The sequence below is a fragment of the Oreochromis niloticus genome, linkage group LG19 (assembly GCF_001858045.2).
Source record: "Oreochromis niloticus isolate F11D_XX linkage group LG19, O_niloticus_UMD_NMBU, whole genome shotgun sequence".
Classification (NCBI taxonomy): Eukaryota; Metazoa; Chordata; class Actinopteri; order Cichliformes; family Cichlidae; genus Oreochromis; species Oreochromis niloticus.
This window is the reverse complement of record NC_031983.2, coordinates 24,608,248-24,623,671: the sequence shown is the minus strand read 5'-3', so window position 1 is coordinate 24,623,671 and position 15,424 is coordinate 24,608,248. Positions and strand designations below refer to the sequence as shown.

At 39.5% G+C, this 15,424-nt stretch overlaps 1 protein-coding gene across 4 annotated transcripts in view; it reads left to right on the top strand.

The window, feature by feature from the left end:
- LOC100710314 (CAP-Gly domain-containing linker protein 4) overlaps positions 1 to 15,424 on the top strand; it is a 44,978-nt gene that overhangs the window by 2,319 nt on the left and 27,235 nt on the right. For 2 of the 4 annotated variants that reach the window (XM_013271523.3, XM_013271524.3), the window contains exons 2-6: positions 1,965 to 2,111; positions 3,106 to 3,245; positions 3,737 to 3,830; positions 4,076 to 4,237; positions 7,741 to 7,859. In XM_013271523.3, the coding sequence (XP_013126977.1) occupies positions 1,985 to 2,111; positions 3,106 to 3,245; positions 3,737 to 3,830; positions 4,076 to 4,237; positions 7,741 to 7,859 (642 nt within the window). In that variant the 5' untranslated portion in view covers positions 1,965 to 1,984. Of the gene's footprint in view, positions 1 to 957; positions 1,466 to 1,964; positions 2,112 to 3,105; positions 3,246 to 3,736; positions 3,831 to 4,075; positions 4,238 to 7,740; positions 7,860 to 15,424 lie in introns of those variants that run through there. The other 2 variants (XM_013271521.3, XM_013271525.3) reach the window with 2 other exon arrangements.

Here is a 15,424-nt window from a genome sequence, read left to right as displayed (position 1 = left end):
GCCACAATTTCATTGATTGTTTTAGTTTTCACCTTAATAGGAATACTAATTCTGTTCTGAAGAAAAACGTGTTATACATGAAACCTGTTGAGTCTTCTGGTACTGCCAAGTCTGCTTCACACTGCTGTGAATAAAATACTACAAAATTCAATCAGTAAAATTAATTTTACTTAGATCTGACTGCGCTAAAGTGCATGTTAGAGAATTTTTAGATGTTAGATGTTATATTTTTTATTTTTTTTTACTGACTTCTATCCCCTGTTCCTCTGATACTTTTTGACTGAAGTAGGTAGCACTTGATCTGTCAACTTTGTGCAGAAGATGGGTGAAATGACACATCAAACGCCCTTTTTTTATAAATGTTTGAGCACTCTCAGAGGCTGAAGCAGAAGCCTGGGATAACAGAGAACATTGATGACTCCTGTCTTGATATGAGTTATCTGAATTTGCTTGTTAGTACATTGTTTCAGTTATGTGTAATTCATCCAGGTTAAAAGAAAGCATCTTTGTGACTCGGAAAGTTGAGGCTAAAGTTTTCAAACTTCCTGAAAAATAATTAGTCTTTTGTCAGACCTTCACCTCAGCATGCTGTTGGAAAATCAGACTGTGAAGTGAAGTGCCACAAGCTAATCAAAAAAAGGGCGCTTCAGTTTCAGGGCTCTTCTGGAGCAAATGCGGGTCCACTTATCAAATATCGTGGTTCGGTTAAGCACTTAAAGAGAATAGAGTGGTTAATATTATTAAGCCCCTTTTCTTATGAAATATGAGTTTTTTTCTTGAAATATTTCTACAAATATCTTGCAAATTTGCTCAAATACTTTTTTTTTAAGAAATTGCTTTTATTTGATAATACAACCCTATTGTGACAGTGAGGTTTTTTTTCTCCTTTACACCAAATGGATGGAGGTCAGGGTGTAGAGTCAGCTACCCTCTCTCTGGGGCTGATAGGTATTCTGTGTCTGTCCTATGGTTGCTTCAGTAGGGCTGATGTTTGCTGTCCGGGGGAAATGGATACTGGGCTTTGTGGTGAACGACAGGCCTTCTAATCAAAGCCACCACTTCCCTCCTGTTTGTTTGCGCTATCAGCCTACAGGCCACATTCCCTCCACTAGGGGTTACGCTTGGCTACTCTATGTCAGTGAGGTCAGAGGTTCACAGGACTGGAAAGTGAGAGTGACATTCCAGCCGGGAGAGTCAGATATACAAGCTCCTTGGCTTGAAAGTGTACAGGCTGTAAATAGCTGCTGGACCTGGGAGTCAGGGGATCAACAGGGTATAATCAGAGAGAGTGGGGGTGTTATTGGAGATTGAGGAGGGGGGCAGTCAATGAGCTTTGGAGTTATTTTGGGAAGGATTTTGGTTAGATGTTCTACTGGACCCAGTCTGTGTCTTTTGATTTTAGCTTAGCACGACTGGGAGGCTCACATGGAGATCAACAAGAAAGAGGATAAAGGAGAAGATGACAGTGAGTGAGGGTTGGTTGGGAAGATTTTAGGCTCAATGTTGCTTTCCCAGGCTTACACCTGTGTGTGGGTGTGTGTGTATGCTTCTAGTTCAGCCTCCAAGGTTCCTTTGTGAAAGCTTCCTGTGTCCGCATTACAGTGTCACTTTTTTGAGATTAGGCTCGTAGTTTGGTGTGTTCACCAAAAACCTTTCTTTGTTTTCTAATCTGCTGGCAAAGGAATCTCTCAAAGGTGCTATGAGTCAAATGCTGACATTCTTTGAAAAGCCCTGTCTTGTTGGGGTGATAGCTTGAATGCGCCTTCCCCCTATATTCTTCAGGCGACACCACAGATTAAAATACCATGTTTTTTATATTATGTTAGTTCTGTGCATACAAGTTACATTTCCCTGTATTGCACTGCCAGATCAAATGAAAACATCGCTGTAGCTAGCCTGTGTGCTTTTATTGAGAGATTAGACCTACTTGTGTTCTCAGAATAGGCTTTCTAATATTGTTCCAGCCGCAGGCCCTGAGGGGGAGATGACAAAGGAGGATGTTTCAGAGCCTGTTGAAGGCGACACGGTCCTGGGCTGCCGCGCTAGACTCTCTTCTCATCAGCGGCCAGTGATCCACCAGGTGGCCTCTGCACCCATGCCCAGTGACTGTGGTGAGTATTCACGCTCTCACTGTGCAGCTATGTGACATTTCAGGCTAGTTAACGCTTTCTCTTTGCAGCATCGACAGGCTGTGAAATGCCACAAGATATGAGACTGAAGAAAGGTTGATGGCTTAAATTGACACAGAGCGATGATGGTGATAGAGAGTCTCTGGGTTCTAATAATGTAGCTGGATATGTTAGTTACACTTTGACATTGTTCTTTTGTAGTGATTTATTTTTAAACAAGAACGTTGTGACTGTTATCGTCTATATCTTGAATTACCTAATTAATCGTAAAGCCATTTCAGCAGGTTTGATGCTGATTTGCTTTAATGTCCTTAAATACTTGGATGTGGTCACAATTTTTTTTAAAAGTTGGTACTGACTCTGCATTTTAAGAAAGTTTGATTTCTTTAAGAAATTACTGTGTTGATTTGGTGCTAGGTTTTTGAGGTGAACAGAAGTCAAGTAACACTTGACTGTTCAATTACTTCTAAGTTGAGTGATGTAATTTACAGTCTAATTTTTATATGTTTAATGCCTTTTTTCCCCAAGACCCTCTTAAAGTTGAATCTTTAATCAAAGTATTTCATTTCAGATTTGCTGTAGTTGCGTACAGAGATAAAATTATGAAAAATTTCATGCCCAAATACTTACGGACTTAGCCGACTACAGTTAGTGTTAACTTTTGGCCTTTCACAGTGAAAGCCATTTACCTTCAGCCCCAGCCGGGTCATCTAATGCCTCATTTGGTTCACGGCATGCCATCTACTGTCACATCTGTTTTCATTTGCCTCTGCAAGGGCAGCAAGGGCATTTCCCAAGATTAGTAATTTGCTGAATCGATTGAACAGTCAGTTGCAGAAACGTCTGCAATAAACGTCTGTGCTGCAGAGTTTCACACATGCTCTCTTCATGTCTGTACACGGGAGAGAAATATTTCCGGTCCCACTCCTCATTATACTTAACATGTGTCACTTTCGTTCCTCTTCATTGCTTCCAGAGTTCTCCTTCTTTGACCCCAGTGAGCCGCAATGCAGGGAGGTTCTGTTGGATCCCAGCACCACCATACCAGAGCTGTTTGCTGTCCTCAGGCAGTGGGTGCCCCAGGTTCAGAAGAACATTGACCTCATCGGCAATGAGGTGACATTAAAAAATGTCCAGCTGCTGCGGAATTTCACAGCGGTCCCTTCTGTAGCTGTAATGCTTTTATTTTTGTCATAATATAATCAACTGAAACTTCAGAGGACTTCAGATTAATATAAGTTCTGATTTATTTTTTTTCATTGTTATGGACTCTGTTCAGATACACACCAAATCCCTTCTGCCCGTGTTACACAAAGTAGCTGCATTGCAGTAAACTGTGCAGAGAAGCACTCATCTCAAGGGTAAAAGAAGGCGATCATTTTCTCTGAGTAACTATCACCCTTGAGAAATAAATACCTTGTTTCAATGTCAGTTTACGTAACACCTGTTGTCCAGATTTAAAGATGAGTAGAGTTATGAAAGCCTTGAATTACTTGTCATTCATCACACAATTTCCCCCTAATTTCATTTTAACCTGTTATGGAAGATTTCTGCACGCCAACACCAAGTCCTTAGTGGCACATACTGCATATCTTTTCTTTGCACAGATCCTAAAGAGAGGCTGTGCTGTGAATGATCGAGACGGTCTGACAGATATGAGCCTCCTGCACTACTGCTGCAAGGCCGGAGCCCCAGGCATTGGTAAGTATTGACAGAGGTGGTGAATAAGCACTCTCAGCTGCAGGGTAGAAATAAACAGACATCTACTCTGACGTATGTGTGTGTTAATTTATGTGACCACTCTACTGCTGAACATTATTCTGTATACCTCAGTAAGTGCAGCTGTTCATCAACCACTTCTTAAATACACTCTTTAGAGCTGACTTACTGTCTGTTACTACAACTCCTCTCAACTCTAACACCTGTGTTTGTGACCTGTTCTTCAGGCGATGCAGACACGGCAGCGAGCTTTGCTCGGCAGCTCCTCGCCCTGGGCGCGGATCCAAACCTTCGTTCACGGTGGACTAACATGAGGGCTTTGCACTACGCTGCGTACTTCGATGTGCCCCAGCTTATCCGTGTGGTGCTGCAGGCATCCCAGCCTGGAGGTGAGAGCAGAGCTGCAGCTGGAGCAGAGAGATGAAAGGTCACCCTAGCTGTAAGGACAGGCAGATACTGTATTTCCTCAAATAAACAGCCTGTCTCAGGGATTTTCTTGGCTCAGAATGGCCCTATGGGGGTGACAACTCTTGTAGGCAAGATTGATGTGCGTACAGTGAAGGCACTGAATGTGTTGATTTCTTATAGTAAACCTGCTGGAAGATGCAAGGCAGTGTAACTGCAACCTCTTTTAAATCTCTTAAAATCTTTTTTTTTTTTTATCTTTTGGCTTTTTAAAACACTAATACCTCGTTGAGACTCTTACCTGTCTTTTATTGGGTAGGATTTTTTGGGGGGGGAATATATTTTTTCCTTTGTTTCTGTTAAATATGAAATTGCCCTGAATTCTGTGTAATTTCTTTTTATGTTAAGCTTATTGTTTAGCACTTTGTAACTACATAAATACAAATCAAGCTGGGAAAAATAAATGCTACCATCCTGCTGTTCCAGGTATCAAAATAAAGAGCCTCCATCCTTTGAAAAAGTAGGGATTTGAATTTGAAATGGTTACATGAAGTGTTGTTAGATGTTAAATTGGTTCTAAAATTTTCAAAATTTGTTTCAAAATGTTATTTCTGTAAAAGAATCGAAGTTCTTTTGAAATGGAAACTGTACAGGAGCCCTGTCATTAGCTTTTTATACTGGCGGCTCATTGTCTGCTTGTACACTGGCAGCACGAGGATACTGTATGCTGATTGATCGTCGCTCTTTTCATACGGCTGTGATGTCCAATTTATGAAAATCGTTACTCAGCAGATAAAACCTTGTTGATTGCGTTGGATCAAATGATAACGAGAGAAGTGTCTTGAAGAAGGTGCTCGATGAAAAGCTTGCCTCAGTAAATGACAGTCAGACAGAAGTGTGGTTTTCTCATCATTGCACACAAATACAAACTAATCACTAAATGTTAAAACCAGCTTTGCACGTTTTATTTCATGCTTACCAGTGTTTGTTGTTTTCTTTTTTTTCCCTTTTTTTTTGAAAATGTGTCATTTGATTTGATTTCATATCTCTGTTCTACATTTTGGGTGTTATGTTCCAAGTTTGCAGTCAACCCAGCTTTCCCTTTGCCAAACGAAATGATGTTCGGTCCAGTCTGGAAACCTATGGGCTGTTGTCTGATGACTTAGCCTCTTGGGATGATGGCCGATATTTTGGGCCTTTTTTGTAAATAGATCAGAGCTAAGATTTCGTTTTTTGCCCATCAGTCACTGATTATGACTGCAAATACAGGGAGTTGACAAGAGACTCAATTCCTTGATAAGCCATCCGCTATAGACATTTAAACATGACAAAGTGCTCTATTACTGTCAATATTATCTCAATGATTACTTATAGTATAACAAATGTGCACATTGTGTAGTATTCTGAAAACCACTCCTACAGGAGAGCAACACTCTGCAAATGACGTCTAAAACACTAATAACATGTACGTAACACCGTAAAAGCAGTAGACTTCAGAGGTTGATATTAGCATCTATATACATTCACAGGCCACTTCATTAGATACAACTTCTTAGAAATGGGTTGGACCCAGGAAATTTTGCTCCATGTTGACATGATGGCATCATAAGTTGACTCCAGGTTTATCAGCTGCACATCCTTATTACACTGTTCCACCACATCCTAAATATGGTATAGAACCACATTTGAGATCCAGGACCCATGGGAAATCCAGCCAGACAGCCAGCATCGTCTGGGGGAACACCAAGGCGTTCTCCTTTTGATGTGGAAGAGCAGCGGATCTACTCTGAGCCCCTCCCAGGTGGCTGAACTTACCCTAGCCTCAGTTTCCCGTTTTTATTTAATAGGAGTGGCACCCCAGTGTGGTCTTCTGCTGCTGTGGCCCATCTGCTTCAATGCTGGACGTATTGTGTGTTCAGAAATGCTCTTGAGTTACTGTGATCTTGCTTTCACCTCATAACAGTCTTGCCATTCTCCTCTCACCTCTCATTGCACTCTTTCCAGCCATTTTTTGTAAACTTTAGAGATGGTTGTGTGGGAAAATTCCAGCAGATAAGCTCTATTATGCTCTATTCACACGAGTGTGTCTGGCACTAACAACCACACCATGTTCAGTGTTACTTAAGTCGCCTTTCTTTCCTACTCTAATGCTCAGTTTTGTCTAACCCTAACTGCACTGATGTGCAGTAGACATCTGCGTTAACAAGAAGTTAGCAGCAGTTGAATCTGGTTGAAAGTGTTAACAAGCAGCTATAATTTGTTAATTCACTAGCAAAAATAATCTATATTCTGCTGTGGCACAATGTAAAAATATTCCACAAATACTTTGAGCAAAAACTGACATTCGATTATTTGGCTTATCAATGAGACACAAGGATCATATGGTCTTTGTGTGCAGCAAGCACAGTTTCCTCATTCTTCCTGTTAATGGTGCAGTATGTCTGACTGTTGCTGTCTGCTTTTTTCCCACACTTAAAGTACTTTATCTATTTGTTAGTCCAGAAAGATTTCTTTCTGCATACCTTACTCTTTTGATATTGGATCTCGATGTAGCTGGGACCTGGATTTGCACATTCTCTATGAATATTTATTTTACGGCAGTTTAGAATGTTGTGTACTGTGAGAATAAACTAAGTGTTGATAGTGCTGTGCAGTTAATCAAATCAATTTTAGTTCCACATTTAGTTCCATATTTGGTTTCCACCTATTAATAAATCAAAATAATTGACAATTTCTTTTACTTTCTTCTTTCGGTAAAAAATCCCACTGCCATGTGGTGGCAGTTTTAATTCAGTTTGAATGTTTTTACGTTTATTTTCAGTTGAATTGTAAATAAAGTAAATGTAACAACTTCTGTTTTTTCCCAAAGACTGTAAGCAATCATGTAAAATAATCATGAGTCCTGAGAGCAGCTGCCAAACGCTTCAGAATCATGGATGTGGGCTCTGTTTCCAGATGTGGATTTCCTGAGTTATCTGAAGTTCTTAGTTTGATACAGCAAGTCTGACAACTCAGTAAACCACATTCTAAATTCCCCTTTATTGTCCAAACTTGTTTCATGTTAACTTATTAAAGTTTCTGGAGTTCTGGTGCATTCATTATACATACTTTGAGATTTCTGCCTTCGCAAAGCTCAACATCTCTGCTGTGACAGTGGTGCTTAATTTATTCAGACAAACCATGCAGCAGTTCTGCTCTCAGCAGTCTGCTCAAATACAAATGGTGAGGGCAATAGAACTGGTTTTACAAGAGCAGGTTAATTAGGAAATGACTTCAACAAAGGCACGGTTTGTGTGTATGGGGAAGGTTTTCAGTTTGTTTAAGCAACTAAGTGTAAAAGACAATGTTTAAACCCAGTGTTTGCATTTGAGACACCAGGTAGAAAATGATGCAAGTTAATAATAAAGTGTCAATTAATTCTTAACACAGCCATACAAGCCATGTAACTGTGTATTCCTAACCTCCCGATGGTCTTTTTATGTTGTAGATGTTGATGCCACCTGCAGTGACTTTGATTTTGGCACAGCTCTGCACATCGCCGCATCCAACCTGTGCACATCAGCTGTCAAGTGTCTCTTGGAACTGGGAGCCAATCCTGCTTTCAGAGTAAGTGCCATAGTTGTTCTGCGTATACGCACACAGCAGCAGACTCACAAGTCATCCTGTGAATTTGACAGATTGAATTCCTTCATCAAACCGACCGAAGAATTATTACATTTAATTAGGATTGCATATCGGTATTGATCTGCCTTTTCGATTTTAAGTCACAGAGATGAGAATCGATGCTTGATGAGTCAGTTACATTATATAAATGTTAAAAAATGAAGATCTTCTCAGAAGATCTATATTTATTTATATATTTGTTGCTTCTACAGTCAGCAAATGAGCCACACTGTTCTTTTTTTGGTTATAAATAATGATGCACTGATGGATTGATGGATGAACGATTTTCTTTGCTATTGTTTTAATTATTTCCTCTTTTTCCAAGAAAACAAAGAAGTCTTGTAGCACTTCATTGTGGTCCCGTGAACTTCTGGCTCGGGCCAAACTGATGTGACACACACTAGTAAATGCCATCTTTTTTTTCTTTTTTTTCTTTTTTTGCCAGTATGCTGATATTGGTCAACATAAGGGTGAAAAAATGGAAACACGATAGGATTAGCGACCAAATTTGGTATTAACCATGTGTTCAATGATTGCACTGATGTAACATGACCATAAGCCCAACTAGTACTGGGTTACATACTGGTCATAATTTTATGCATGATATGAAGTTTTAAAATATTGCTTTAACCTTGGAGCAGATAAAACATCCACTTGGGCGTTCCCAGCGGTTTAAATGTATTAAATTATTCGCCACCTGATGTGCTGATGATTGTAGTGAGAAGTGACCTGTAAGAGCTCTGCACACTTCTAATTTACAGCTGTAGTCATGTGACTGGATTACATTTGTAAAACAGTTACCCCTAAAAAAAAAAAAAAACAAGTTAGTTTACATTATAATCCATGATGGTGGAACAACATCATTAATAGAACAATTTGCATAGAACAATTTGCTCTATGCAAGTTTTTCAGTTTTCAAAAATCAGGCTATCCTGCTCCTGGACTTCCATTGTGGGTGGAGCTCAGGAAGCTCCTCCACAAAAAGTAATGGAGGCGCAGTTTACATGCTCAAGGTTAAGAAGTGTTTTATCTGATGACAGAATCATTTGTTGTGGAAACATTAATGCTAACAAGCCACATGACTAAAAACAGCAGCCATTAAAAAAACGAAACAAACAAAAAAACATTGTAGCATCTAAGCTAAAAGTATAACAGCCAGTCTGTTAAGTACTGATTTTATAGTCTAGTATTTAAGTTTTGTTCACAGAGGGTAGGTTACTTATTGTATTGGTTGTTTTTAGTGTTTCTTTTTTTCTGTTATGTTAGATTGTTATCTTTAATGCTCCTGACAGAAGAATGACTCAAATATTAATAAGTCTGTGATATAACCATTAATATGCCGAGCCCATCCTTGTAGCTGCCAAATTTACTGAACTATACATGGATATTTATGATTTTTTTTTTTCCTTTTTTTTTCCTACTCCATACTTGTCCATACTTTAAAATTTCAATGTTTTATGATGACCTTAGTGAAGGCCGCAGGCTATAATGTGTCAGTCGAGCAAAGTTCTTTGAGATTCAAGTGTTGCTGGAGATTTGAGCTCTTGAGACTTGAGCAGGTGAAAATATGCCACATAACACTTGCAAAGCAGTTGTGCAGAATGGTTTAAATAAGCTGTAGCACTTGCAAAGATAACAATATTTAAGAGTCCTATGCGGCTTGACTGTCAGTACCAGATGCGTCAGGTAATTGCATGGTTTTAAGATCAGTAAGACTGCTTTGTCATAGCTGAAAAAGCATATAAGTGGGTATGATGGTCATATTTCACTTAGTGCAGTCTTTTGTGCCTGTTGCCTCAATGACATACCTTAACTGCACTTAATGCAACTGACTCATTGGTAATGTTATTGATTTTTAGGTTATTTGCACCACTTCTCCTGCTGTGACAAGTGAAAAGGTTTATTCATGTACATTCAGGTGAAGATGGTGGGTTGTGGATGCGTTTTTCGGGTAGCGCTTCCTGTAGATTTAGCTGAGGAGGAGCGAGAGGATACATGGTCCAGATGTTTTTAATTTGAAATGGGTTTTTTTCTCATTTCTTTTGACATGTTATTTTGACATAACATATTTAATTAGCCTTTTTTCCCCTCACTGGTAAGGGAGGTGCCTTAGTCCCTTTGATTTAACCACCTAGCATCAGCTACCTAGCAGGAACAAATGTAATTTCTGTACAATCAGTATTCTGACTTCTACATCTTCATATCTCATAGTCGGGACTAACATATTGTCAAGAAAATCCCAACTTGGCTTAAACTTTTTTTTTTAGTCTGTCCCCACCTCTAAATTGAAGACGGCCACAGAGGTCAGCACGCCCACCCCTCCACCTCCTTGTGACTTGGGGCTCCAACATGGTTCTGCAGAAGTCTTATTCACAGCCTACAGATCGCTGTTTACTGTCACCGGGGGCAGCGTCACAAACAACCAGTCTGAGGGTTCCTCTTGCTTGTGCTTGCCTTGGGTCTTGTGAGCCACTGAGAGGAGCAAAGCTATATTTTCTAAAGAGCTGATGTGAAACGAGTATTTTAAAAAACGTTTTCACTCCAGCTGCTATTTCAGGTTTTTCATTCTGTGGTTTTTGACCTTTGCCCTTCTGGTGTTTGAGGTGAATTCCACTGCCCTGTTTCAATTTATGTGTAGCGTCATCCATATGGATTGTGCTATTGGGTTCCCCATGAGCTGTATGCACACGTCTTTGTGCAGACAAATCCTTATTCAAACAGACACAAACTCGCTTGCACAAAATAAGCTCTGAGTTTTGTTATGAACCTTGTGATTGTAAAAATTCACAACCTGGATGCTTTTTATTTGCACACATTACCTGTTAGTGCCTTTATCTTAACTTCCACCAGGGTATTAAAAAAAAATCCATTTACCATTTACAATATACAGTGGCTTGCAAAAGTATTTGGCCCCCTTGAACTTTTCCACATTTTGTCACATTACGTCACATTACAGCCACAAACACGAATCAATTTTATCGAAATTCCACGTGAAAGACCAATACATAGTGGTGTACACGTGAGAAGTGGAACGAAAATCATACATGACTCAGGGGGCTGAATAATTACGCACACCCCACTTTTCAGTTATTTATTTGTAAAAAATGTTTGGAATCATGTATGATTTTCGTTCCACTTCTCACGTGTACACCACTTTGTATTGGTCTTTCACGTGGAATTTCAATAAAATTGATTCGTGTTTGTGGCTGTAATGTGACAAAATGTGGAAAAGTTCAAGGGGGCCGAATACTTTTGCAAGCCTGTACATCAGATTCACAAAAGGAAACAGTATCTTAATGTTCAAAAACCTTTCTGGACCCTGGTGCCTGGTAAGTTTAAAAAAAAATATGAACACGTTTAATATTTTTCACATCAGGTATGAAAAATTCTATAAGAAAATGGATCAAATCAGAAACAGCTGTTAATGATGCTAATGATAGAGAATGGAAGTCATATTTCATATATAGAAATGAACCTTTGTTTTGAGACTTGAACAAGAGATATAGAATTTAGATGAGATTTAATTTAATGTAACTGGACGACATTAGCACATTAGTTTCCTTTAGTTGTTAAATTGAAATAAACAAGCAGTTTATTCATCCGTTTTCATTTTTTTCTTAACTCACTAATCATTTTAGCGCAACGCATTGAGTTAAAGCAGCCCAGTGCACCACCACCACTGTGAACTGTAGCTCTAAAAACAGCATGCGAGTGACCCTGCTCTTCTCTAATGTAATCTCAACAAACTGATTGTTGTTTCGTAGCTCTTGTATTGGATATCATTAGATTGTAGGCGGTGATGACACTGTTTTTGCCCCCTGCATTTTCTCAGATGTCAGCATTCATAACTCCCGTTGAAATAGAAAATTGACTCCCACAATTTTCCCACTTTCACCTTTACAAACCTTCCTGATGCGATTCAATCTTTGCTCTTTTTGTTTACTGCTAGACCGAATTACTGTGATTTGATGGAGACCTTTGCAGAGGAAATCTGCCTGCTCAGTTTAAAAGGAAAAAAAAAAGAAAAAAAGGACAGATCGTAATCTTTTTGGTATAAAAGTCCAGGTAATCTATCAGGGTTTTTTTTTTTTCCAATTTTAGATATTCAGTGGGGGTTTTTTGTTTGTGCACATTGACATCTTCTGACTCAGCTGTCAGCTAACACCTGAGAAGGCAGCTGCTTAGACTACAGATTTCACAGACATTTTTGAATAGATTGACTACTTCGATGTCTTGTGCTTGCTCTGTTTGCTTTTGTGCCTCTCGGTTGCATCTCAGTTTCATTTAAATCTTGATTGAGGGCTTTGCTGAACAGCCCTGATCAGCTGTTATCTTGAGCTAAAGTATATACACAGCAGGGTCCCACTAGATAATGTTTTTGGCATGAATATATGGGCTGTCATAGCTTATGGGTTTTATTCAAAATGTTATATCTGTATTGAAACTTGCAGTGTGGTTATCTTTAATATTGCACATTTTGGCTTCAGAAGTATAGAAGCTGTTTGTAAACAGGTCTAGTGCCTGGTCTCTGTAAGCACTAATTTTCCCACTGGAGGTCACCAAAGCACTGCACACCATAATCCAGTAATTTCCTTTCTCAAATATGAGAGCAGAGGCTCTATATCTTACTGAGTGAATGCAATGCTTGCAAGATATATGGACTATGTGGTTAGAAATTACCAGGCTGGCTTTTTGAAACCCCTTTTTATTCAGAGGTTTTCTTGGTTTCTGTTTAGTCGTTATCTTGCCAAGCAAAAGTTAAAACGCCACAGAGGGAAGATTATTTTCTGTCTGCTTTATTATTTAAGGTTTATCACTGCTGCTGGCAGTTGGCTCTAGAGATATGCTGCATCGGCTTTTATAAGCTCCGATATTGCAATATTTTTTTCTTCTTGTAATCTTTATCATTATTTGGAAGGACCCGTGTGTTTGCTGTTACCCAGACGATGACAGTCATTTTAGTACGGAGGATTGAAATTAGCTAAATTGATTCTATTAATAGATTCTGTTTTTCATATATTTTGTTGTTGTTTTTTTTATTATTAGTTCTTTAGCTAGAACAGCTCAGTTTACTAGCAGTGTGGTCCTGGTCACAGGGTAGCAATCTAAGCAGAGATGCCCAGAACTACCTCTCGCCAGCTCTTTGTGGGGGTCACCTAGGGATTCCCTACCCAACTGAGAGATGTAATCTCTCCAGCATCTCCTGGGTCTTGCCCAGGGCGTCCTTCTGGTGAGAGATGCCTGGAACACTTCACCTAGGAGCCGTCCAGGAGGCATCCTACTCCAAACTAGGGTAGCAGCATGTTCCCGTCCTGGAATGGGCATTCCACCTTGTGTGACTGAGAAACATGGCCTCAGATTGCGAGCTGCCAATTCTCATCCCCGCCACTTCACACTCTGCTTTAAACCACCTCAGTGAGAGTGTGAGGTTATTGCTCGATGAAGCCAACAAGAACACACCATCCACAGAAAGCAGAAATGAGATCTCGAGACCACCAAATCTGATACCCTTCCCTCCTCAGCTGCATCTAGAAATCTGTCCTAAAAAATTATGAACAGGATCAGTGACAAAGGGCAGCCCCGGTGGAGTCCAACACCCACTGGGAGGGGATCCAGCTTTTTGTTGGCAATGCAGACCAAGCTCACAACAGGTATACAGAGACCACTGACTTATTTTAAAATAAGGAAATTGAAAATATAATGGAAAAATAAATATAATTTGAAATGGAGGAATTTAAATATAAACATCAGTGTATTAGTCATGTATTTTTTTTCCCCCATTTTTGATTTGTGCAACTTTGATCTTCTATAAGGTGGCGCATTTGCTGTAATGTCGTCATCTTATCATTACTCAAAATTAAAGCACAACCTGGAACAAACACACAAAGAAGGCAACATTAATTTATTACTCCCTTTAAAATGAAAAACAGTCTTATAGTTGTAATAATGTGTAATTCATCACAATCAGCCACATCCTTCAGTACTATTCTTTTTTTTCCTGCATTGACTTTTCATGTGTTTGACAAATTGTGAAATTCGCATTTGAAAAATGATGGTGTTGGCTGGCAGTGTGTTCGTGATATCAGAGCCAAGAAATTCAGTTTCTTTCTGAGTAAAGGTCAGGCATGGAAGTGGTTTAATTTGATATTTCTCTTCACTGGCACTGCAGAGATTAATCACAACAAACTGAGTATTGGAGCAATGGAAAGTTTTTTTTAAAAAGGATGGAAAAAATAAAAATGTTGCTGGCCTTTCGTGCTTCCCTTGCTACATACCTTATGGATTGAGAGCTGTGGCGACTCATCATTCCTTGCATTAGTAAAAAAAGTTACTGTGGTGAACTGCTCACTTATTTCTCTTTCAGTTTCGGATTAAATGTGAGCTGCTGTTGCAGATCTGTTTGGTATGTGGAGGATTTTGGGTGGGTGGATTGACATGTTTCCCTGCACATTCTGAATTTCAGCAAACAGCTCATGGGAAGTTCAGCTGTTAACAATAACAGAAGGTGTTTACTTAGTCAGCTTTATTTTACTTTCTCAGTAAATAAATCTTGTTTTGTGTTGGTTCCAGGATAAACTTTGCACAAAAATTAAAGAAATTTGTGTTTAGTCGATTATTTCTTTGTTGTAAAGATGCTTCTTGGCATAAATCTCGTACTGTTGTACAGCCTATTCAACAGTTCCATAACATGGGGATGTTAGAGACGGGCTACGATGTTTACGTCCCAAGAAGACGACACCACAAGGATTAGTTTCCTCACTCGGTCACACTGCGGCCTCATGGGGCTGCCGGGAGGTCAGGCCTGTGTGCCCTGGTGTCGGCAACATCCGCACTGGAACCTGAACATATGGCAGCTGAATCACAGGGTCAAAGTGTGGAAAAGATGTGGAGAAGGCTATGCTGATTCCTGCACTGCAACAGCGGTGGAATTGCAGTTATTAGCACTTTCATGTTGGCTTCATTTTTCTATCCCAGGATTGCAGCAAAGAAAAAAAGTCACTTAAATGCAACGATTTACAAATCATTTGCAAGAGTTTCAAATATGTTTCAGGTATTCTGCCTGTTGTGCATAAGCATTAAAAGCATCTTTCAAAGCTCTCATAATTTAACCGTAACAAATGAAGTATGGCTGTTGTGTAGTTGTGAAAGGCATTTGTCACATGTCAGTGGGTGAGAGTGTGACAGTGCTTAAAAAATGGTTCACCGTGGGAGCTTGGCATGGTATTACATTATGGTACTTAAGTGAAATACACTGGACTTGTCTAGAGGTGATTATTGTTCTGTTTATTACCCCATCAATCTAAAGTATACATGGGGAGATGATTAGGGTTGCCCAACTGTTTAAAAAAAAAAAAAAAGATTGCATGCTTTAAATGCACTCCTTTAAATATAGATATCGCCACAGAGCTAAGTATTTCTTTCCTGGAGCTAGTCCTGTGGCATGCTGCCTTCACTCTAGGCACATGAAGACAGATTGATTGTTTGGTACTTTAGCTCAGTGTTACAAC